Source organism: Pinus tabuliformis, chromosome 1_1 (genome assembly GCF_031772625.1).
Source record: "Pinus tabuliformis cultivar Carrire ecotype Pingquan chromosome 1_1, CPIR1, whole genome shotgun sequence".
Classification (NCBI taxonomy): Eukaryota; Viridiplantae; Streptophyta; class Pinopsida; order Pinales; family Pinaceae; genus Pinus; species Pinus tabuliformis.
The window spans coordinates 501904541-501931877 of NC_142297.1; the positions used below are offsets into that span (position 1 = coordinate 501904541).

General features: G+C 41.2%; 1 protein-coding gene across 1 annotated transcript; it reads left to right on the top strand.

Moving 5' to 3' along the window:
- On the top strand, positions 1-26191 carry LOC149213966 (putative disease resistance protein At4g27220). The gene is made up of 3 exons (XM_089389224.1): positions 1-2079; positions 25763-25854; positions 26041-26191. The coding sequence occupies exons 1-3, from the start codon at positions 1-3 to the stop codon at positions 26189-26191; spliced, it is 2322 nt and encodes a 773-aa protein (XP_089245350.1).
- Positions 26192-27337: the final 1146 nt, after the last annotated feature.

The following is a 27337-nucleotide window of genomic DNA, read 5'->3' on the forward strand; positions in this document are numbered from 1 at the left end:
ATGGCTCATCCTGGTTTTATCTCTGGATTCATTGTTATGCGCATCGATAGGACAATCTGCCAAATTCTTGATTCAATTGGCATAGTACTCCGCTGCAAGAATGAGTTGGCCAATCTGAAAGATTTAATAATGGAAATCGAGCCTATTATCAGGGACATCCAGCAATACCGCCTGGAATTAAATAAGAAGAAAATTTTCAATCGTCAAGGCGACAGTAAGGGCGCTTCAGCTGTTAATAGTTGGCTTAAGAAATTGGATGCCCTTCTCCAAGAAGCATCAACAATGGTGCATCAGTGCACACAACCAAGTTATGGCGTTATTTCACGTTATAAAACGAGCAGAAGAATCACTTGCATGATTTCAGATATTACCCAGCATCTCCAGCTGGCTCCTTTGGTTGGCTTCGCCCAAAATGAGGGACAAACTCAGGAGCTCCTAGAGGAACTTGGGCAGATTAGAGAAAGTGTCCAAGACTTGGCTTCTTCTTCAGCGAGTACTTCTGCAACTACCTCCCAATCTGGAATCGCTTCCACGGGTTTCTTCATCAGCGAACCCCTTATAGTGGGACAAGAGAATGCTCTTGCAAGGCTCGAAAATTTCGTGATCAGTGAAGCGGTTGACACCCCCTTCTTGCGCATTGGCGTGGTAGGCAAAGGTGGTTCGGGTAAAACTCTGCTCCTGAAGACACTGTTCAACAGTAAAATGGTAAGAGATCTTTTTAGCGATAGACTATTGCTTTGGCTCACAGTTTCACAGTTCCCTTCATTTATAAGTCTTCGCAATGAACTTTCTGCACAAGTAGCCATGCAAACAGAAGTAGAACGCAATAAAAATATGAATCATGAGGCCCTAGGAGTATGGTTAAACGAGAGAATGCAAGGAAAGAGGTTCCTCCTGATATTGGATGATGTATGGGAAGAGGGTGAAAAATTGCTGGAGGAATTGGGTTTACTCCGCTGGCTAACGGATTCTTCGATATCTACAGTTATTGTGAGTTCAAGGAATCGCAGAGCATTGCTCGAGATGGGAGTTGCAGAGAAGTACATAATCACAATGGAAGATTTGAATACAGATGATAGCTGGCAGTTATTTGCTTATCATGCTTTTCCGTTCATAACGCTGCCTAACATCCATGAAGGAACGGCCAAGATTGTGTGTGCCAAGTGTGGAGGGCTTCCTCTTGCAATCAAAGCAGTAGGCAGAGCAATGGCAGGGGTTACTAGTGAATATGAGTGGCACTTGGCAGCCCGAAGGCTGCCCACTGCTAACCGCCAGGACAAAGAAGCTCTCTATCATCGCCTAAGGTTGAGCTACGATGCACTGGGTAGATACGACGTTAATCTTCAACTGTGTTTTCTATACTTGGCGACCTTCTTAAAAGATTATATTGTTCAGGAGAACGAGGCGATTCCATTCTGGGTAAGCGAGGGACTGCTTACAACAGAGAAGCTACAAGATCAGCGAGGCGACGACCCATTCCAGAAGGGAAGAAATTACGTCAACATTTTAGCCGATCGTTGTTTGATCGAGCCAATTGGGAGAGACGTCGATGGGCGCGTGTTATGGTTCAGGCTGCACGACGTACTGCGTGATTTGGCTGTCCAGATTGCTGAGCAAGAGGAAAATTTCTACTGTGGCGCAGGTCGGGTTTTGACAACATTAAAGGAAAATGAATGCTCAGGACGGACCAGGATTTTGTTGAACAGCAACAAATTGACTTCGCTTCCGCAATCATTGAGCTCTCCAGAAATTTGCTCACTGATTGTTGGAAACAATAATATTATAGAAATTCCAAGAAGGCTGATTACGGGTATGATCTCCCTTAAGGTTCTAGATTTGAGTTGGACGTGCCTCCAGTCATTGCCAGAGAGTGTGGGCTGTTTGAAACAGCTAGTATACTTAAGTTTAGCACATGTCCGTATTACAAGGTTGCCTGCATCTCTAACAAATCTTGTAAATCTTGAGATCCTAATTCTTTTCGGCTCTGGTATCACAGAGCTACCATCTGCCATTCATAAGTTGAGATCTCTAAAATATCTGGACCTCAACGACTGTGATTGTCACGCCCCCAAGCCTACGGTAGTCTTTCAATCGTGCCGGCGAGGTGCGGCACCACCGAACGCTTTCTCTTTAACGATACTAACGTTTATGGACTACGCCTATTCCAACATAAACTTAGTTAATTTGTGTTCTTATCATCCTTTATACTTTAACCAAGAACATTCTCAATCATCAACCATGAACAATAAACCGAGAACAATACACAAGTATAAAGGGAGGGGCAACTCCCGGTAAAGTCTGCCCAATAATAATATTATATCAGATTTTACAACAAGTGTGTCTTGGCCGAACCAAGTCTCACACTTAACCAATTTTCACAAAAGACAGGCCACCTGCCTTTTACAACATTTCATGCATCCTTGTCCAAGAGAGAGTGCTCACCCGAGCCACTCAACCTCCTTACAAAAACCTGCATAAAACCGTGTACAAAACTCCACTCGCAATGGCACTCTTTGCCAACCTCCTCAAACCGTACTTAAGTAAAACCTATACCTTAGAAGTGCTACGCATGAGATATGCGCAACCTTCTTTTACCCCTATGTGTTTTACCCCTTGTACGAATGAAGATGAGCGAATGTTCGATGCCTTAATGAGCTCTCATGCTCATGTATATATACGCATACACCTTGGGATATAACTTGGGCCGACATGTTAAATGGTGCCATGAAGCCCTCACGTCATATCTTGGTATATATTAATGTTTCATGTTTAATTATTATAAACCTTTCGTATGTGCTCCATTATTTTGTCGTATGTTCACATATCCCCTTTACATTATACTATATTTTATTCACATATGCATATAACATAATATGTTCATATCGCATATAATATGTTCATATTATTTTCATATAATATGCTTATAAACTCCCATATACGCTCAAGTGTACTAAGACTTAGCCATTTTTGCATTTTCGTGTATGCTCACCCACCCGTGTGTGCTCACTCGCCCGTCGTGCAGACCCGCCCGCCGTGCAGCCTCGCCCGCCCGTCGTGCAGACCCGCCCGCCATGCGCCCGCGCTTGCCTGTGCGCCTGCGCCCGCCCGTGCACCCGTGCACGGTGACTTCGCCCGAACGCGCCCGCAACTGGAGGTCCTTACAGTGATGATTTGCGATGTCTGCCATATAATATATCGGGCCTCACCTCTTTGCAGTACTTGTACATGAGTAACTGCCGTAGTCTGTGGAGAAAACACCAAGGAAAGCATAGCTGCACAAGAGTGGCTTCCATTGATGATTTGGGCAGGTTAACACAACTCAAAGGCTTATATTTAGAGAATAACGGACAAGCAATTAGCCAGGGGACACTGGGGAACCTTGCTAACATGGAGACTGTCACGCCCCCAAGCCTACGGTAATCTTCCAACCGTGTCCGGTGAGGTGCGGCACCACTGTACACTTTCTTTTTAACAATACTCATGCACATGGACTACGCCTTAACCGATATAAACATGCTTTAACTGTTATCTTATAACCATGTGAAAGCATTAATCTTCATAATTCATCATAAACCATTCTTAACATTTTCATGTGCAATTAAACTGAATAACAATTGCAAACAATCGTGAAGAATGGGAGGGGCAACTCCCGGTAAAGTCTGCCCGAATATATTATGATAATCTTCAATATTACATCAACGAGTGTGCCTGGCAGAATCCAAGGCCAACACTTAGCAATATTTACAACAAGGCATAAGACAGCCTTCTACATACACATCTATGCACCTTTTCTCAGGAGCGGGTATGCACACGGGTCACCAAGACGCTCATACAATTCTGCACCAAGACCGTGTACAAAACTCCCTCAACCGAGACCATACTCTACATAACCCAATCCAAAATGTGCGAAATCCTCTTATCCTTTTTATGCGCATGAGGAATGCGCATCTCCTTAAGGCCTTCACACTTTTCCTTGTCTCTTATGCGAGGTTCCTTGAGCGAAGTTCGATGGAGAAATGAAGCTCCATCCTCCATAATATATACGCTCCTCTCATGTGCTTTAAGGGGGGTGCACCACTCATGGCCGACCCCACTATTTCACATACATGCCCACGTATATATGTTATTATATTATATTTTATTATGTTTTAACCACACATATTTATATATGTGTACAAGCCTCTATATAATATGCTTTATGTGTTCATTCGATGCCCAAATGAGCCCAAATCTTTCATGTTCATACGCACTCCATTGTGGGTTTATGGAAGGGTGTCTAGCCTTAAGGCTGACCCCTATAACTCACCACATACGCCCACAACATACATAATAACACTTCGGCTTCACTCCATTTGACAACGCATATAAACCATATTCAACACTTAGTCTATTTCCCAAGTGTCGCATTGTTTACAATCTTTCGTCGCATGGCAACCGGCGTTTCGTCGCACCGCACCTGCAGCGCGTCGCATCATCGGGTGGTCGCACCCGCTCGTCGGGTGACCGTGCCCGCGTCCACCTGTTGAACCGCAGAACCGCGTCCACCAACTCGTCGCACTGTCCGCCGGGTTGTCGTGCACGCCCGCCCCTGCACCAGCTCGTCGCACTGTCCGCCGGGTCGTCGTGTCCGCCCGCGCCCTCACCAGCTCGTTGCACTATCGTGCGTGCCTACCCGGGTCGCGCCCACCGCTCAAGCGTAGTGTGAAGGGATGTTTGCCTGTCGCACTCCTGCCCGAGTCGCGAGGGCCTTACATACTCCTCCACCCGAAAACGTTGTCGTCCTCGACAACACTCCATCCCGTCAGCTCTCCACCAAGATAACCATGATGTCGACTCCTTCATATAAGGCAAACATCACTGCAACATATATAAGGCCATGTCTCCATCAGGTTATCTCCATGTGCAAATTGCCCATGCATATCAACAAGTGCTACACATCCCAGTCATGTGTCAACACTCATCTCCACGATCCCATGCTCAGGTCCATGAAAACTCCATCCATCTCATCTGCAACATGCTGTCCACGATGTGTTGATGTCAATGTGCTATAAGTAATCTGTCACATTTATCCCAACATCATCATGTGTGTAAAGGATAGTTGAGTCTCGGCTCAACTCATGCCCAAGTGTAGCCACCAAGGCATCATCATCGTAACTCTACCGCCCCAAAGTGTCTCATATCGATCCTCCACATCAAGTCACCCTTCCAAGCCATGCCCATACATGTACTTTGGAAGTATGCATCCCATACTGCATCAAAGTCTCCCGACCTCGGCTCCTTAATGCATCGAATCCTCTAAGTCCACCATATATGAAGTCTCCTAAAGTCACAATGATCTCATATCATCATGAGCTCCTCCACCAAAGGTCCACCAAGACTATCTCTTGGTCTCGGCCATGAGAAGTCCATCTAAGCATCATCATCACGAGTCTCTTCCATCACAGCTTCTCTACCAAGGTGTCCATCAAGACTATCTCTTGGTCTCGGCCATGAGAAGTCCACCCAAAAGTGTGCCCTTCAACCTGTCCATGAGTCATGCCGGGCACCTAGCCATGTGGCTAAAGCATGACCCAATCATCCACAACGATCATCAAGTTCCACCCTTGTCACGGGCCTTTGCACCTTCAACCATAAGGTCACAAGTAGCCCCAACAAGTCCTGCAATAGTTGACAATCCTTGCTTCTCCATACAAGGTTCCATCATAGTCATCCATGGCAAGATCCTCCATAGCATAGGCAAACTGATTTTGCCTTTCACTGCACACGGTCCATCTACCAAATGCCCAAATGAAACACAAGTATCATCATCACGAGGTTCCTCCATGTGAGTGACCTCATCCATACATGTTGACAAACTGCACGATCCTGGGTCAACCTGATCATCCTCAAGTTCATCCTTCATCGTAGTCAAGCTTGCAACACCTTCTTCACGAAAGGGGACAACAAAAAACCTTGTTGTCTTTCAAGAAATCTCGTCCAAGTATCATGTCGAAGCCATTCATCTTCATCACTATGAAGTCCAACTGACCTCTCCATTCTCCTATCTGTATAGGTACATCGTGTACCAAACCGACCACCTTAGCTCTAGAGTCCACTGCCTTCATAATAGATGTCAGCCTCGTCTCTTTTGCTAACCGTGTAGTCATAAAGCTATGGGTAACATTCGTGTCTACCAGGGCTTGAATGGTTTTACCATAAACCATTAAGTCTATGTAACCCAAACTGTTCTCCATAACCTTGTCACGAGCAACCCTGCTCACCAGCTCTAGACCGAGCTCTGATATGCTTCAACACCTGAACCTTGTTCAAGTCTCCACGAGCAACCCTGCTCTGATACCACCTGTCACGCCCCCAAGCCTACGGTAGTCTTCCAACCGTGTCCGGCAAGGTGCGGCACCACTGTACACTTTCTTTTTAACAATACTCATGCACATGGACTACGCCTTTACCGATATAAACATGCTTTAATTGTTATCTTATAACCATGTGAAAGCATTAATCTTCATAATTCATCATAAACCATTCTTAACATTTTCATGTGCAATTAAACTGAATAACAATTGCAAACAATCGTGAAGAATGGGAGGGGCAACTCCGGTAAAGTCTGCCCGAATATATTATGATAATCTTCAATATTACATCAACGAGTGTGCCTGGCAGAATCCAAGGCCAACACTTAGCAATATTTACAACAAGGCATAAGACAGCCTTCTACATACACATCTATGCACCTTTTCTCAAGAGCGGGTACCCACACGGGTCACCAAGACGCTCATACAATTCTGCACCAAGACCGTGTACAAAACTCCCTCAACCGAGACCATACTCTACATAAGCCAATCCAAAATATGCGAAATCCTCTTAACCTTTTTATGCGCATGAGGAATGCGCATCTCCTTAAGACCTTCGCACTTTTCCTTGTCTCTTATGCGAAGATCCTTGAGCGAAGTTCGATGGAGAAATGAAGCTCCATCCTCCATCATATATACGCTCCTCTCCATGTGTTTTAAGGGGGGTGCACCACTCATGGCCGACCCCACTATTTCACATACATGCCCACGTATATATGTTATTATATTATATTTTATTATGTTTTAACCACACATATTTATATATGTGTACAAGCCTCCATATAATATGCTTTATGTGCTTATTCGATGCCCAAATGAGCCCAAAGCTTTCGTGCTCATACGTACTCCATTGTGGGTTTATGGAAGGGTGTCTAGCCTTAAGGCTGACCCCTATAACTCACCACATACGCCCACAACATACATAATAACACTTCGGCTTCACTCCATTTGACAACGCATATAAACCATATTCAACACTTAGTCTATTTCCCAAGTGTCAATCTTTCGTCGCATGGCAACCGGCGTTTCGTCACACCGCACCTGCAGCTCGTCGCATTGTCGGGTGGTCGCACCCGCTCGTCGGGTGACCGGCCCGCGTCCGCCTGTAGAACCGCAGAACCGTCCACCAACTCGTCGCACTGTCCGCCGGGTCGTCGTGCACGCCCGCGCCTGCACCAGCTCGTCGCACTGTCCGTCGGGTCGTCGTGTCCACCCGCGCCCTCACCAGCTCGTCGCACTGTCGTGCGTGCCTACCCGGGTCACGCCCACCACTCAAGCCTCGTGTGAAGGGATGTTTGCCCGTCGCACTCCTGCCCGAGTCGCGAGGGCCTTACAGAGACCCTTGAATTGACGCTCACAAAGATGGCAGGCCCACCGCATGACCTGAAGAATATGTCAAAGTTGAAAAGACTTATGTTAAATTGCCGTCTTGCGGTGAAAATGGATTTTCTTGACTTGCAAAATTTGATTCATCTTCGATTGTGGGAGCTCCATAGCTTAGAAGATCTACCACCCTTGCACAAGCTTATGAACCTGAGGAAATTGGATATAGTGCGTTGTGGCTTGAAGTTAGAAAAGTATCCCAAGGAATTCAGTGATATTGGTGCATTTCCTTCCTTAGAGATATTATCATTGGTTGAATTACCTGGATTACAAGAGTTGCCTATAGTAGAAGAAGGTGCAATGCCTTGCCTTCAAATATTCACAATGATGAGATGCCCAGCATTAAAATGGATGCCAGTTAGTTATTTAAGCATTAAAACACTTCAAAAGATAAGAGTGTATGAGTGTCCAATGGTTCTGGAGAATTTAGAGAAAGATAAAATAGCAAACACAAAGATAGAAGTGGTCACAACATCAAGAGTGAATATAGATAATGTCTATAAAAAATTGGACATCTTTGAAAATTCACAGGGAAGCCAGGATAGTTGGGTTTATGATAAATTTTGGTGTAATGAACTTTATCTCTTTCTCCAAACTCTTTGGAGACGATTATAAAGTATAAGCTAACCCACCTTATAAAATCAGATGTATACCATTGAATTTATATATCGAATGTAAATAGAGAATTTATATTGAACCATCATTGAGATTGGAATGCAAACATATAACTTATGAACGGTCATTGAGATTTCTTTTAATGCTTTATCATTATCTGAGCAATTCTCACCAGTGATTATAAATTTAAAGTTAATAAAGTTACACCAAAACAAGTTGGACAAACCAAAGAGGAAATAAGTCCGTCTATTAAGTCACTCACTCGTGTAACAATTCACCACTAGCTCATTCAGGTAATTTAATTATAGCTTAAAACTAGGGTGCCTCTTAACAATTTTAGTATAATTTTCATAATAATCTGTTTCATGGAAAAAAACTTTGAAAAATTAGTTTTTATGCGAAGTTATAATTCATACTCTTCAACGACCAAGATGCATATTCTATGCATTTATAGTAATTGTTTACTGGAATATTATATTTCAAAATTTCGAGGTTCGTTCGACTGCTAGTGTTGCAGATTATATGCATTTTATGGCAATTGTTTCTTCGCATATTATAATATATTGTATGAATTTATTTCAGGTCCTTTTCATTTAAAATTTATATCACATTATAGTTTTATTTCTTATATATCTTATATAGATGAAAATTAAAATAAAAAATTATATGTCAAATTTGAAATGAAAATTATTCTAATTTTTGAATTAAAAAGTAGAGAACTTCTGTGTGAAATATATTGTTTTTTATTATTTTAATGAAATTTATTATTATTATTATTATTATTATTCATTTTATATATATAATGATAATTAAAAAAAATTGAATGTTAATAATTTTTCCACATATTATGATAATTTCAAAAAAAAAACTTATTACGTTCCTTGATTATCTTGTAAGCAAGAAGAACATTTTCATTGTAGAACAATTTTATTATGTTCCAAACATGACATCCAAAATAATCTTATTGAATTCCCTTCATATGATTTTGATATAGATTATCACTAATTGGCCCGGCTAAATTCCCTCCATATTGGTTTTATATGACTTTTATTTAGTTTATAAACAAATGGTCCTATTAAACTCTTTTCATATAATTTCTATAAAAACTATAACTTTGGTGAACCAATACTATGTAAGTGTATTTGTTTAAGTGTGTGGAGCTTTGATCTAAATATAGATTCTTTGTTTAAAGTCAGCACAAGTTGATGCAGTAAGAGGTGTGATGTGTGAGGTATACATGAAATTTTCATTTTTTACTTTCATATAAAAATAATATTTTATTTTAACTTCTCAATATTAAAAAGATAAAATGAAATTAACTCTTCAAACAAAATTATAACCCTTCTCTTCAAATTTAATTCTTGTACATGATCATTAAAATTTATGGTTTCTGCAATGACATTTTTTAGTTTGGGTTTTGGAAAATCTATGTGTAGTTGGGAGGTTACTCTTTGTGAGGCATCAGAGAAAATTTAGTGCATTTAACCAATGCATTGATAAAAATTATTGTAATTGAGCAATGCATTGATTAAAGAAGTGACTATACTCAGTGTTGTCTTCCTAAAGATTTTCCACATAAAATTCCATCACCATTAAATATCTCCTGGTTAACAATGATAAAAGAATAATCCTATAGGCACAATAAAAAAATGTAGTTATTAGATGAAACCCTTAACATATTCACATAATGCACATTGCAAACAATTATTTTAAAGGAATAATCCTAGAGGCACAAACAAAAGTAATTTAGCTCTTAAATGAAACCTATCATACAAAAAAGACTTGTATTTGAAACACAAGGCAATGAGATTTCTATCGTCGTTTCTCTACAACTAATCTTCTTCCAAAATAACCCAGAAGTTTCAGCTGTAATGTGATTCTAAGAGAGCCATATTCAGAATTTTCTCTCGCGGTAATTTTGGGGACACATTTTTAAGCTTCATGTATGAAAAAGAGGGCTAGAACATTTTGACCACAAAGTAAGCGGTAATGTAGAAACCAATAATAACAAAAGACTTATTTGAAGCATAAGGCAATGAAATCACATATCGTCATTTTTCTATAACTTATCTTCTAACAAAATAGACCGGAAGCTTCATCTGTAATTTGATTTTTATAAGAGTACCATATTTAGAATTTTTTCCCACACTTACTTTCGGGGGTGTTACTGCCCCAAGCTAGTGGCGACTCCAAATCCACTTCTGGGAAAGGTGTGGCACCGACTAACTCTTTCATTTTCTACTACTAAAGCTTTCATACTACACCTAACCTCTAACACTTAGTTTATTGTTGTTCAAGTGTCCTTCAATCATATGTGCAACTAAACTATCATTTACATCAATGTGCGATAATCATAAACATAAAAAAATAAAAAGAAAACATGTGATATCGTAAAAAACATAGTTATGATGGGAGGGGGAAACTCCCCAACGGTTCGCCCCAATACTTATCAAACTTCTACAAATAATATACAAAATTTACAAGTTACAACATTGTGGCATTTGCTCGGTTTCCCAACAATTTGTTCACCAAAATCATGTAGCCTGCTTACACCCCTATCCACTTGTGCAACTCATCGTGCAGTTTACTCACACCTCTACCCATTTGTTCAGCTAGTCGTGCAATCTACCCACATTGTTACTTGGTCATGTAACTTGTTGTACAGTCTACCCACGCTTCTGCGTGAACATGCTACAGTTCGTGCAATAGTCATGATACTAACTCACCTTGTCGCTAAGTCAACTTGGCCCCTTCCCATCCGTTCAACATTGAGGACTCGAATACGACCTCTTTTGTTGCCAACTTGGCCTCTGCCCAAATCATTGCAGTCACCAGAAACCTTGAATTTTCGGCCTAGTCTTATGGCTCTCTAGGTGAGCCTCATCCTGCCTGTCACCCTGAATGCATCCTCTTTCTTCCTTAGTTCTGTTTCCTGTAATTTGGTTGTGTTTCACCCTTATTCTTCTAAACTTGATTGGTCGAGTTTTTCCCTGAACGAATGACTCTTTTCTCCAATATATATGGTCTCCAAGTGTTGTTCGACACCCCTTTTCGTTTAAGCCAACCTACAATGTTTGTCCGCAAATAGCAACTAACTTTCCAAAACATGGGTGAACATCCTAGCCGACTTGAATGCTAAGTTTTGAACGCCCTTCCATAGGCCGACGCGCCCTAGGTCAACTTACCGGTGGGCAGTCGAGTGACCCTTGTGGGCAAGTGCACCTTGTTGTAGCATTCATGCTATACGTCCATCAATTCGCTCCTATCTTCCACACACCTATGTGTTGTTGCCTTACCCCGCAAGTCATCACGACTTGGCACCCTGATGTGGGTCCACCAACACGACCATTATATGTGTGTCGCGCATCCTCTACCCGTTCACATGAAGTGCCTATTCATTTAAACATGCCTTCTATGATTTTCCTCTTGGTTATGTGTGGTCATGCGCTCCGCCTTCGTCCGGGTGCACACCTTCCTGAATCACCTTCCACACACATTCGGTTAAACGTGCCTGTTGCCTGAGTTTGGTTTTTTGGCCCTCCTTGTGTGTGCGAGTAGTCATGGGCACTCATCCAACTCAAGGCCCTCACATCCTCCCTCACTATCAAAAGGTTTCCGCCCTCGACAACACCATCCCGACAAAATATATTTCCAAGACCAAATGTCGCAAAGTGTCACTAACTCCAACATGAATCTTCCCTGTGCTTGAACTCTCTGCCTCCATCACATGAACCTTCATCAAGGCTCATGAATTTATGTGGAAAAGACTCCTCAATCAACAGTCACCAGCCACAACCCGTCGCAATCCTCCATACTGTCCCATTTCGTGGAATTTTGATCCCTCTACTCAACTGTATGGTATTGCTGCAACATATATCATGCCAATCTACCATGCATCGTCATCATGTGAACTGTTTCTATAATAATCCAACTCAACTCCAACATATCTCAATGCATTTTCAGCCCTCATGATTCGAACAAGTTGGGTAGCTAATCCAACCGTCACATCCAACCCATGAGAATGCACCTCCACATGCCTTCGTTAGTCATTTCTCTGTACAAATTTTAGAATAGTATGACACTTATTCACAGAGATTAACCTGATTATACATTAGTTTCGGAATACATGTATAATACATAACCTCCTCTACGTTGATCATCAATTTGCAGAAGCAGAAACATTCACATGTGCACAGAAAACATCAATAACATCAACACAGTATATATCCCGGGGAAAGCATACAGCTGAAAACCCCCTGCTATCTGTATATTATATTGATTGAGAACATGTAACATTACATAGTACAATACTCCTCGCAAGTAATTAGTACCAGCTCCACCTGTTACACACAAAACTAGCTCTGATCCGAACAAGTCACAGGTTCAAATCTCCTTGCTGCTTTGCCTGCCTCTATTGCACAATTACCCAAGAAATCACGTGAGCACAAGCTATCTCACTGGGTATATACCACACAATACTCATTGGCATTACTCAATCCATGATTTGTGTGCAAATCTCATGCACAACTGACAACTGTCTCACCCTTTCACTTACCTCTAACACTTGTCTTCACTGAACTGTGCATGCACTGAGTTAACTGATGTATTCTTCAGTTGCATTATGAGTTAATAATTTGTGAATTAATTAATAACTAATTCACCCAACTCATCTCCAGTCTATTTCCCAGTTAGACTAAATACAACTAGTTTAACAAAGTCAAACTGAACACAACTCCATCAACTCCATTGTCAACTCTACTAAACTCAATTACTTGAGTTCCAACTAAAGTCCTGCATTCAATAGCTCAAGTCACACATAAGGAAACTCGTATTTCCTTCTGTCAACTGCATGTGCCACATCTGTAGCTCATCCTGAAGTGCTCCAAGAGAATAAGATAATGTTTATAGTCCAACTATTATTAAGGGCTAATAATATTCGACTGTTCTATATTTAGACTGACAATCACTCCTGCTGTTGTCTAAAAATAGAAGTCCATCTATTTTTCCCAACATGACCAATCATCCATAAACAACAACCTACAACTCATAGACCATGATCCATATGTCTAAAAATAGACATAGCCTAAAAATAGACTTTGTGCCAAAAATAGCCTGCGGGCCCACTTAGTGAAGGCGACTCCTTTCCACTAAGCTCCATCGCATTCTCAACACTCCCTCTCAATAATATATGGATTATCAGCAACCCCTATCCTGCCTCGGTGGTATTCGAATTTGCTCCTGGTGAGCGCCTTCGTCAAGATATCAACATCCTGATCCTCCGTTGGAATGTATGAAAGTAACATGACTCTTCGATGCAAACAATCTCTGATATGATGGTACTTGATGTCGATGTGTTTGGATCTATCATGAAATACTGGATTAGCCGAGAGTTTAATGCAACTCTGGTTATCACAATAAATCACAGTAGGCTCCAAATGAGATCTGAACAACCCGACCAGAATCTTCCTCATCCATATAGCCTCGCATGCAGCCAAACTTGCTGCCATATACTCGGCCTCTGCTGAACTGAGTGTCACGGATCTCTGCTTCTTGCTATACCAAGAAACTGCTGTCGACCTGATACTGAAGATCCCTCCAGATGTGCTCTTTCTGTCCGTTGGGCTCCATGCCTAATCTGCATCCGTGAAGCCACATAGCTTCACCTCATCCTCTTGTCTGTACCACAAACCATATCCCGATGTGCCTCTGATATAACGCAATACATGCTTTCCTGCCTTCCAAAAGATCTTGGTTGGCTTAACCATAGCTTGTGAAAGCTGGTTAACTACATAGCATATATCAGGTCGTGTATTGACTAGATACATAAGCGACCCCACCAACTGTCGATAAATAGTGGCATCCACTACTTCTGTCGAAGTAGCATCCTCCTTTCTCCAACCTCCAGGAAGAGGAGTATCAACAGGCTTGCAGCCATGCATGTTGAACTTCTCCAATATCTCCCAGGCATACCTACCTTGAGAAACAAACAGTCCATCACTGCGCTGCCAAATTTCCAATCCCAGGAAATAATGAAGGAGGCCCAAATCCTTCATCTCAAACTCCCTAGCAAGATCCTCCTTGCATGAAAGTATCAACAGCTCATGTCCCGTTAAAATAAAATCATCTACATAAAGTACAATGATAAGCAACTTACCCTCCACCACAATCTGGTATAGGTTAGGATCTGCCTCACTCTTGGAGAATCCAAGTTTGGTAAAATAGTTGTATATCCATGTGTACCAAGCACGTGGTGCTTGTTTCAACCCATACAACGCTCTCTTGAGCCTGCACACATGCGACTCGCTGCTGAAGATCTCGAAACCTTCGGTCTGCTCTATGTACACTTCCTCCTCAATGACTCCGTTGAGGAACGCAGTCTTCACATCCATCTGATGAATGTGCCATCCCATCTGCACTGAGAGAGAAAGAATCGTCCATATGGAATAATACCTTGCGACAGGTGCAAAGGTCTCCTCATAATCAATCCCCTCTATCTGTGATAAGCCTCGGGCAATAAATCTTGCCTTGTACTTCTCCACACTCCCGTCAGCTGCCTGCTTCACTTTGTAGATCCATCTCGAACCCACCATTGATTTCCCTTCCGGTCTAGGAACAATCTCCCATGCATTTTTTCTCACAATTGAATCATACTCTTCCACCATGGTGTCTACCCATGCGGGATCCTCCACAGCTTCCTCGAAAGAGGATGGTTCAGTCACGACACATTTTCTCACAAGAGCCATGTATCCAGTGTACCGATCAGGTGACTGTCTCTGTCTTCACTGCGCTGTAGGTGGTCCTACAACCTTCTCTGCATTTCGAGCCAGTCTCTTAGCTTCTGTAGTGCGCATGTGCCCTCTGATGGTTGGAGCTGCATGGGTGGTCTCTTCCACTCCATGAACTTCATCCTGTGGCTGATCCACGTCCTGAATATCATCCTTAGGAACTAATATCTCCTCATCTACATGCAAGTGTGGCTCCCTCTCAAGCGAACACTTCATGGCTTTCTCCTCCTAAAATTTTATATCCTGTCGCACAACAGTCTTGCGACTGTCTGGCAAATACACACGATAGTTGTGGGGTGTATCTATGTACCCCACAAATATCCCAACCTCTGCGGTCGGCTCCAACTTCTTCCTGGCATCCTTAGTCACATGCATGTAAACATAAGAACCAAAAATCCTCAAATGAGAAATATCAGGTCTCTTACCAGAATAAGCCTCTTCGGGTGTACTCATGCCAAGTATCCTGTGAGGACAACGGTTTTGCACATATACTGTAGTATTGCATGCTTCTGCCCACAAGTGAAGGGGTAGGCCCTGATCATGCAACATCGCCCATGCAACACCCACGATCGTTCTGTTCTTCCGCTCAGCAACCCCATTCTGCTGTGGGTTATAGGGAGCTATGAGCTCTCTTCGAATCCCTTCTGCGCTGCAGAAATCCTTGAACTCACCAGAGATGAATTCACCACCATTGTCGCTCCTAAGAGCCTTCACCTTCTTCCCCGATTCCTTCTCGACCAGTGCTTTGAACTCATAGAACTTTGAGTATGTCTCGCTCTTCTTCTGCATGAAGAAGATCCAGCACTTTCTAGAGAAATCATCAACAAAGATCACATAGTACCTGTGCTTTGCTGTCGAAGCTACTGAGAAGGGTCCACACACGTCTGTGTGAATTTTATCAAGGATCAGCGTGGCGTGACTATCCTTCTCGTGAAAGGTGTCTTTCACAAACTTTCCCAAAATACACCCCTTGCACTGATTTGACTGCGCAAGAGTGCCTTTAGGAATCCTAGTAGAAATCTACTGCAGTATCTTCAAGGCTCCATGGTGAAGGTGGCCCAATCTCTAGTGCCACAGCTCACCATCATCCCGACTCACCACTGATTCTGCCTTGCATGCCATTGCTGTGCAATCATCTACATGCAACTTATAAAGGTTCTTGACTCGAACCCCTATCTTCCGGGTTTCTCCAGTTGTCTTACTGCACAGAAAGCCTTTCCCTTGCTGAAAACAACATCATATCCCTTGTCTTCTAACATCACCACAGAGATAAGATTCTTCTTCAATCCTGGAACATGCATCACTTCCTTCAATACGAAGGGTTTACTAGACTCCCTCTCAAAGGAAATGGTACCGATACTGGTCGCACTGTATCTACCATCATCGCCCATCTCGATGTGCACTTCAAGATCTTTCTCATCCAGATCAGAAAACAAATCTCGATCTCCTGTCATGTGAAAAGACGCACCATTGTCCAAGAACCATATCGATCCCATCACACTTGATACCAAGCATGCGATCAATGAAAAATCAAGCTCAAACTGCGAGGCTAAGGCCTCTCCCACTGCAGATCCAACAACTTGCTTGTTTTTCTTCTTCTGCAAACAATTTGTGGCATAATGTCCATGCTGGTGACAGTGAAAACACTTCACCTTGGACATGTCCTGCTTCTTGCCTTTCGCACCAGAATGAGAAGCTTTCTTGTTCTTCCCCTTCTTTGCTTTGGTAGCCAAAGCGCAATTTTCTTCATCCGTTGCCTTTGATGAAGATCCGTCCCTGGTATTCCGCCTAATCTCCTCTTGCACAAGATCCGACCAAAGTCTCTCCCATCCTGGCAATTTTTCCCGACCATTGATAGAGTCCTGATAGGAACGCCAACTCTTTGGAAGAGCAAGGAGAGCCAAGCTCACCAAGTCCTCATCATCGACAGTCACCCCCACACTTCCCAACTCATCCCTGCATTGTGTGAACTTCGTGAGATACTTGGGCATACTATCTCCTTTCTCAACTTTGATGTTTTTGAGTTTATCCTTGAGCGCCAACTTCCTATGGTTGCTCTTGCTTTGGAATAAATATGTCAACGCTTTCCACATCAAATATGGAGAATCCTTTCCATGTAGGTTGGGCACAATGTGATCCTTCACGCCCTCCAACAGAATCCTTTGACACTTTGATGTCTTCTTTTGCCAAGCATCAACTTGAGTAGCATCAGTAGGCTTTGGGACTTCAACATCTATGAAATCCCTCAACCCATTATCATCTAATACTGCCTCCATCCTATCTTTCCATGCAATATAATTCGAGCTGTCCTCAAGGGCATACTCCAATTGCAATCCGTTGAAAGACATTTCAACTTTGACACCAAGAAAACGCTACTGCAAAATTCGAATCCCACTAGCTCAAAACTCAACTGCTTCCGATCTAGTATTCGTGAGAACAATCTATTTCTCGTACAAAGATTGACTGTAAGGGCATTCACTGGATATTTCACCTTCCAAAATAAGGATGAATCCAGAGGCTACCTGGCCCGATTACAGACTTTGCCTGAAGAAATAAAATGTAGTCACTTCCTGAATAATAGATCTGATGATCAATACAGCTCCGATCTCCGTAGCTCCGATACCATGTAGAAATTTTAGAATAGTATGACACTTATTCACAGAGATTAACCTGATTATACATTAGTTGCAGAATACATGTATAATACATAACCTCCTCTATGTTGATCATCAATTTGCAGAAGTAGAAACATTCACATGTGCACAAAAAACATCAATAACATCAACACAGTATATATCTCGGGGAAAGCATACAGCTGAAAACCCCCTTCTATCTATATATTATATTGATTAAGAACATGTAACATTACATAGTACAATAATCCTCACATGTAATCAGTACCAGCTCCACCTGTTACACACAAAACTAGCTCCGGTCCGAACAAGTCACAGGTTCAAATCTCCTTGCTGCTTTTCCTACCTCTATTGCACAATTACCCAAGAAATCATGTGAGCACAAGCTATTCACTGGGCATATACCACGCAATACTCATTGGCATTACTCAATCCATGATTTGTGTGCAAATCTCATGCACAACTGACTCACAACTGACAGCTGTCTCACCCTTTCACTTACCTCTAACACTTGTCTTCACTGAACTGTGCATGCACTGAGTTAACTGATGTATTCTTCAGTTGCATTATGATTTAATAATTTGTGAATTAATTAATAACTAATTCATCCAACTCATCTCTAGTCTATTTGCCAGTTAGACTAAATACAACTAGTTTAACAAAGTTAAACTGAACACAACTCCATCAACTCCACTGTCAACTCTACTAAACTCAATTACTTGAGTTCCAATTGAAGTCCTGCATGCAATAGCTCAAGTCACACATAAGGAAACTCGTATTTCCTTCTGTTAGCTGCATGTGTCACATCTATAGCTCATCCTGAAGTGCTCCAAGAGAATAAGATAATGTTTATAGTCCAAATATTATTAAGGGCTAATAATATTCGATTGTTCTATATTTAGACTGACAGTCACTCCTGCTATTGTCTAAAAATATAAGTCAATCTATTTTTCCCATGATGACTAATCATCCATAAACAACAACCTGCAACTCATAGACCATGATCCATATGTCTAAAATTAGACATAGTCTAAAAATAGACTTTGCGCCAAAAATAGCTTGTGGGCCCACTTAGTGAAGGCAACTCCTTGCCACTAAGCTCCATCATCTTGTTGCATTCTCAACATTCTCCACCATTCTATCACATCTTCAACTCGATCAAGAACTCTTCCCATCAATCCAATGCTCAATGTGCCATATCTAGGTCCATGAAGAAATATCCATCTCATTTGTGATATGCTAACCATCAATGCTATCAAAGGGGTAAGTTTACACCTGCCTCATCATCTCGTCCATGTTCTACCCATGGTCATAGACCAAAAACATCCATGTCCATAAAAAATGGCTAAGTCTCATCAACTCAACCCATGCCTAAGTTCTCCCACCAAGGAACCTCCATCGTTGCAACTCCAAAGTGTCTCATCTCTATTGCATCCATCAATTCAGTTGCCATGCACACATCCCATACTATGTCCAAGGTATATGTCCCATACCACATCAAAGCCAAGTGTCAAATTGACCTCAAGTCTTCAATGAACCAGATACTCTAAGACCACCATAGTATGAAGTCTTCATCGACTCCAACTCTCTCAACTCATCATAAGATCCTATCAACCATTTCCATCCAACACTTCGGCAAGAACACTTGTCTCGGTTGAAAATACCATCGCAAGTTGTTTCTTCCCTCTTCATCGTATGAAAACTCTCACAGGTTTCCCATGTCTCCTGTAAAAATGACCATGGCCTTGTTCTCTAGATGTCCACAACATCTCCATTAGTCTATCATGTCACATCGGCAAGTCCATTCGAACAACATTCTCTCATTGGAACTTCTCCTTGATGTCAATATACGACATCTCTACAAGTGCTCTCGCTTGACGCCTTTGCAAGAAGTCTGTCAAGTGCCTTTCTTCTTCAACTTGATGCCCACGACTTTGGTTTCCCAACTCATCCACTTATGCAGACCCAACACAACTTCAATCATCACATCCTTGTTTTCATTTGGTTTAGCACCCTCGGTCGTCCTACCTTCATATTGTTTTCATGGTTCCTTTCTCTTCAATGCTTCCTCCCCCACTAGAGGTTCATCCAAGACTGCCTCTTGGCTTCAATGAAATGACCATGAATTCCACCCAATCAAGTCTCATTCATTTTATTTTGGTGTGCCCTTCCTTCAGTTTGTCCACGAGTAATGCCAGGCACTTATCTAGTTCTTCATTCGGCTAAGCATGACTCATTTATTGCAAAATTTATCATATTCCAACCTTGTCATAGGAATCTGCACCTTCTTCTTGAAGGTCACATACTTCCCAGACAAGTTCTGCAACAACCAATGTTCCTTGCTGCCCGACTACAAAATGTCTCATCCATCAGAAGTTTTCCCATTTCACTAGGAAACGCGTAGTTCCTTTTCATATCTCTACATACAACTCATCTTCCAAAAAATTCAACGAATCATAAGTCACGACAACACTTACATCTCATGAGGTTTATCCAAATGAGTGTTTCCTATCTCTAATGTTTGCAATGTGCACGAATTTGGCTCAAATTGGGCAAAGTCCATTGTCTCAAGTTCCTCCTCTTCTGTCAGCACACTTGCAACATATTCCTCTTCATATATCACAACTTCCTCTTCATTGCAATCAACAAATTTTTCCTATTTAGCCGTCCAACCAAGTCAAAGAAGCTCTCCTTTAACTTGATTTTCCAAAACTTCATGTTCAGACCGAAGCCTTGATTTCTATTCTTTCATGCACCTCAACCTATACAAGGTCTATAAGAGTCTCCCATCAAACTCTAGCCAACATTCCACTATTTTGGAGTTCAACTTGGCCCTAACCAAGGTCTATGTCGCTGCCAAACTTTCACCTATGTAGCACTGCGACCAACTACTCAACTGCTTATGTTCAGCTCAGCCCTGACTCCAACATGCCTCTTCCTCTCCCAAACTTTAATACTTTCAATCAACTCGGTCTTGCCTGAACCAAGCTTTGATAATAGCTTTCACGACCCCATATTACTGGCAACTCCAAATCCACTCATGGGCACGGTGTGACACCAACTAACTCTTTCGTTTTCTATTACTAAAGCTTTCAGACTATGCCTAACCTCCAACACTTAGTTTATTTTTGTTTAAGTGTTCTTCAATTATATGTGCAGCGGAATTATCATTTACATCAATGTGCGATAACCATAAACATAAACCAACAATGAACAATATGAGATATCGTACAAAGCACAATTATGATGGGAGGGGGAAACTCCCCAACAATTCGCCCCAATATTTATCAAACTTCTACAAATAATATACAAAATTAACAAGTTACAATGTTGTGGTAGTTTCCTGGTTGCCCAAAAACTCATCCACCAAAATCATGCATCTTTCCTGCACTTCTGCCCACTCGTGTAGCCCATCATACAATTGAATCACACTTTTGCGCATTCGTTCGGCTACTCGTGCAGCCTACCCACACTTTTGTCTGGTCATGCAACCAGTTGTACAATGTGCTCACGCTTTTGCTTGAACGTGATACACTTCGTGCAACAGTCATGATATGAACTTTCCCTGTCGTTAAGTCAAATCAGTCCTTGCCCATCTGTTCAATAGTCGAGACTGCAATACGACCTCTCATGATCCAAACTCAGACTCTGTCTATATAACTGCGGTCATTAGAAAACCCAAATTTTCAGCTAAGAAACAAAGACTAGTTCAACCCAGTTCTGTGACTCACTAGGCGAGCCTCATCCTTCCCTTCACCTTTTCTTCCTTAGTTGAATTTTGTGTGGTTTGGTTGTGTTTCACCCTTGCTTTTTCTTCTAAACTTTCTTGGTCAAGTTCTTCCATAAACGAATGACTCTCCACTCCAATATATATGCTCTCTAAGTGTTGGCCGACACCCCTTGCCGTTTGAGCCGACCTGCTATGTTTGTATGCACATCCTAGTCGACTTTCCAAAACACAGGTGAATGCCCTACTTGACCTGAACGCTAAGTTTTGAACGCCCTTTCGCGGCGTGACGTGACCTAGGTTTGCTTGCTCGTGGACAGTCGAGCGACCCTTGTGGGTGGGTGCACCTTGTTGTAGTGTCCACACTATACGTCCCTTGGTTCACTCCTATATTTCACACACTCGTGTGTCACTGCCTTGCCCTACATGTCATCACGACTCGATGCCTCAGTGCAGTTCCACCAACACGACCGCTATAATTTCATCACACATCCTCCTCTCGTTCACCTGATGCACTCATTTGGTTAAACGCGCCTACTATGAATTTCCTCTCGGTTATGTGTGGTTAGGCACCCCGCATTCGTGCAGGTGCACGCCCTCCCGACTCACCTTCCACACGCATTCAGTTAAACACGCCCATCGCCCAAGTTCAGTTTTTCAACTTTCCTTGTGTGTCTGAGTGATCATGGGTGCTCGTCCAACTCGAGGCCCTGACAAGGGGGTAGGGAAAGGGGAAGAATGCATTCTTAAGCTTATTGCATGACAAAGAGGGAGAAAAAAACTGAAGATGTAATGTATACTAACTTTGAAAATGCACTTCAAAGGATTAAAAACTTCAAAAATATATCCGTTGATGATGACATAACTCCTCCAAGAATATATTAAACACACACATGGCAGCAAGAGAATCTGAAGGATGAAACATGAGAATATATTTTTATTAACAACTGATATACATTTATAGTACATGGTTTGACCGTTAGGTTCCACATCCCAAGGTCTCTTGGAATCCTTTTGTCTATTCGGCTTCCACACTAACCCATTGAGGATTAGGTGTCTAACATTACCCCCCTTAATCCGAAGGGTTATATATGAGTCCAAGAAGACAGATGTAATACAAAATGTGAAAAAATGCATGGCAGCACTAGGCTGAATGTGCTCTCTGAAATGTTGGTATAAAGGGTGGTGGTCTAAGGATGACCACCAACACTGGAATGCTTAGTGCAATTCTCAGAACTCTTCCAAAACTGGCAAGAAGTTGAAGTCTTCTGCTAGAGGAAGTGCTCCTATTGTTTTTAAGAGGGAAACCTTCAACCATGAGAGGGAGATCTCACCCCACATAAAAGGGATAACTTCAACCTAAAAAGGGAAGTCTCAACCTGTGATGCTTTAAGGATGACCAACAGCTCTGGAATGCTTAGTGAAATTCCTGGAACTCTTCCAAAACTGGCGAGAAGATGAAGTCTTCTGCTAGAGGAAGTGTTCTCAATTTTATTCATGGAATTCTTCCTAAATTGGCAAGAAGCTGAAGTCTTCTGCTAGAGGAAGTGTCCCAGATTACCAACTGAAGCCATGCTCAGGGGCATCTTTATTTCTAGCTACAACTCTGAATCTGGTATGGCAGGTTGTGGCTCAGGCTCGCTTGATGTGGCTTTGAAGCTTGTAGACGACCATCACTCCCCCCCTATCAGATACAAGGTGAGATGGAGAAAACTCAACTGCAAGATTGTTCAATACTCCGGAACAAGTTCTGACATGTGATTGAAATATCTTCTTGGCTATTGATGCCCATTGCCAAGAAACGATCCATCCAAGATGAATCTTTGTTCTTGCAGGAGGTTTGTTTCTGAAGCATCTGTTTGAAGAATGAATGGTTTTATGATAGTGCTTACATGGATGAAGATCAAAATAGTGATCTTTCAGATGGCCAACTCAGTTACAGTGTTGGAATTTTACAATCTGTTGTTGTTGTTGTGGAAGAGGAGCAGAATCTAGAACAACTGGAGGTGAACTGTCATGAATGAATCCAACACTTTGAAATTGAATGGGCTTTGAGTAGTTTGGAATATGAAAGGACACGTCCTTGTCATATCCAAGACCAGTTCTGTGCTTGTTGTGGACAAGCTGTTCCCAAGTTTTGATGATGGGCTTGGGAAGTGCAATTTGAGTTTCTGCATCTGCATGTACAGCTGCTACTTTATTGGGTGCTAAATTTGAACCAACTATAACATTATTGACTTGCTTCTGATGGGTTGTAGTCTCAATGTTCTAAACAGAAACATGTTTAGAATGACTCCTCTGTTTTAATTCTTCTTGCTGTAGCTGAGATTCGAGCTGCAAAAAATCAATTTTCTCTTGTGCATTTTGTAGACAGACCTGAATGTCTGTGAGAGAAACTTTTCTGACTTTTAATTTATCATGATTAGTAGACAATATGAGAGTTTTGAGGAACTCTAATACTTCGCTGATTCTGGCCATTTTTTCTTAAATGTCATATTTACACTTTAAAAAACTAAACAACTACTACTCAATGTAGAAAAGTAATATCACTCATAATCTACAGGTTGCTTGTATTTTGCATGACACATAAGCGCCACAAAATTATGTTAATTGAAAATACTGCAAGTATACAAACTTTGAGCCTTCTGCAATGTCTTGAAGCATACTAGGAAGCAGCTTAAATATTCATTCAACACTATAATTCTTTCTTTCCCAAAATTTTCAAGGAGCCAACAAACTAGACGATGCAAATTTATTGGAAACTTTTATATCTCAACACCTGCTGCAAACGAAAATGCCAAAATACTAGTATGTGTTCCTACTGGAAAATCCTTTTATATGTTGACTTCACTCTTTGAATGGCATAATTTTGTTCAAACTCAGATACCATGTTAGTTAAACAGTGTATCAATGTAGCAATTAATTAAGTCATGGTTTCATTGACCATAGAAACATAATTTTGACTAGTAAAAGAACCAACAAATTAGTCACCTTGATTAGACTGTTCCTCTGGCCTGTGAGGAATTTAGAAAAACAGAATCAGGCTGTAAAGATTGTTGTCCAGGTTCTTCTTGGTAGTGAGAAGCGCCTTTGCGTTCAGATCTTTGAGCAACTAGGTTTTATTCAAGACACTTGCTTTGTTGAGACTGCAATCTAATGTAAATATGTCCCATACAGATGGGCACTTTCAATTTTATATGTCTACCATCTAAGTTTTCAATTTTCAATAGAGACTCTGGTTGTAGTTAGATAAAACATGGACTAACCTTTATCAACAGATGTTTTTTCTACATAATGTTGGCTCCACCCATAATAATGATGAATAGATGCTTGGATTTCTGTAATGTTTCAGCAAACAAAGATAACATTGGCTTTGCAAGGTAGAGACTTGTAATTCTAGCATAAACAAAGTGAGCAAGTCGAACAGTAAATATAAGATCTCTGTGAGACACAAAAAACTTATCAATGACCCATTTTGCATCAATATGTATGTCATTTATTTGTAATTTTCTCATAGAAGATGGAGAGACCAGGTCTAGAGTAAGCAAATAAGGAAATCAGAGGGTTACCAAAATGGAAGTCATCTTCTATTTTTCCCTCTGCCTCCCTACGTTGCTCCCTCCCTTCGTCTAATAAAGTCGTCTTCTATCCATTACATCACTGCTCGAGTCGAATCATGAGGGAAAATCCAAACTCTACAAGGATATTGCTTTGTACTATATTGAAATATAGTATTATAATGAAACGCTGTCATAAAAATGCAAATGAATCCCTTCAAAAAATTCCGTTGCTTCAGGTTAGTGCACAGAGTTCAGAGTGGTGCACCATTTCAACATTGTAGGCCATAGTGGATAGGATGGTAGTATATGGGAAGTAGCGCAAGGGTGCACGGTCAAAAGGGAGCACCGTTAGGCTGCAACATACCAGTCAACACAGTATTGAATATAATGAGCCATCGCTCTCAGTTTATTAGCACACCGAGCAACGTGGAATTGAGCATAGTTAGTAGAACTGCGTGCCTGCTGCAATATTAATGGAGCAGAACTAATATATCAATGGAACACATGTATATACTAGAACTGTATATCAATGGAGCAGCGGTGAGAAGAAGTTCATCAACTGACAACGATGACCCAAAATGGAGAGGGTGACATTTTCTCCAATGAACAGGCTAAAGATGTAATTTCTTCACAAAAATAAAATTTACTTTTCACATCTAAATAACAACATTCTGAGTTCTCCGTTATTAGGGTTATTTCTTTGTTGCAGGCTGCTACTGCTGAGGAGAATGCTAGGGGTGTTGATAATAACGTGGAAGTGCTGGGAAAATCCCTCAAAAGCTTGACGCTTCCACAAACCAAGTATGTCATCTATTGCGAAATCCCTAATATCTCATTTTGCAACCCCTCAAACGATTTCCTGCACTTCATACTAGACGATACACATAGAGCGTCCCTGTGGAAACCGCCAGGGGCCAGCGGCACCAATTGTTAGGAGGGAATATAGCAGACAATGGTGCAGGCAATGGTAGACAATGGTTATGGCAGAGAGCCTAGAGAGCGCAGAAAGGAAAGGAAAGGAGGGAATATGGCACAGATAGTAATTATGGAAGAAAGACTGATACAAGGAGTTACAACTAATTTTAGGAATGCTAAAAATAGGGCTGGAGAAATAACAGAGGTTGCAGTTAGAATTTAGCTGAGTAAATATTCATGAAATGCATAAGTGATGGCAGAAATGATTTGCACATAAAGGCCATAAAACAAATGGCTCACATTTGAGCAGGGCAGGAGATCGCCCACTCTGATACCATGTTAAACACACACATGGAAGCAAGAGAATCTAAAGGATGAAACAAGAGAATATATTTTTATTAACAACTGATATACATTTATAGTACATGGTTTGACCGTTGGGTTCCACATCCCAAGGTCTCTTGGACTCCTTTTGTCTATTCGGCTTCCACACTAACCCATTGAGGATTAGGTGACCAACAGAATCATTGTTACATCGAAGAGGAAATTTTTGTTATTGTGAATCTACTAGTCATCACAACATTTAGGGAATTGGATATAATACTTATAGGATATTGAAAATATTTAAGTAGGTTGCTCAGACATTACCAAGGATCTAGATGATTATGAAATATAAAGAACATTGGGCATGAACATTTATTATCCAAATACATCACACAAAGAATATATAGCTAAATAATTATTAAATAAAATGAATCATATCATATTAATATATTAAAATCACTCATATATTATTATTTTTTGAATAATTAAGTACATAATTTATTTTTTAAAGTTTATTGGTTAATAAGCTAATTATGTCCACATGTGTTAGTTTGAAAATTCTAGAAAGGTGTACCAAAAATACTTCGCTTAAGTCACTAGGTGACAAGTGACCCTAACAACAAGTTGATAGCTGCTGTCATCTTAGATCTGAAACAAAAATCGAAACTTGCAATACAAGAAGATATAATCCAAAACATAAAGCAACAATATAAAGAATCCAATATAATGTTATGAAACCAGCTCACAAAAAGATAGAAATGATAGATCAAAGCCTTAGAATTTAGCCTCTTCGAGGGGGTAACCTCCTTTACATTACACAAATGAACAATTCTTGGATGATACAAATGAAAAGACTTGCTTTCTATATATATAGGAGTCTAAGGGGTCATAATATAATCAGAGATGACATAGCAATAATAATGTAAAGGCACAATAATAACAATAGTGGGCTTCTATGGGGCACAATAATAACAAAATGAGACTACATGGTCACAACAATATAATAAGGGGGTTGTACTAATAACAATAAGGGGTTACTCTAGTA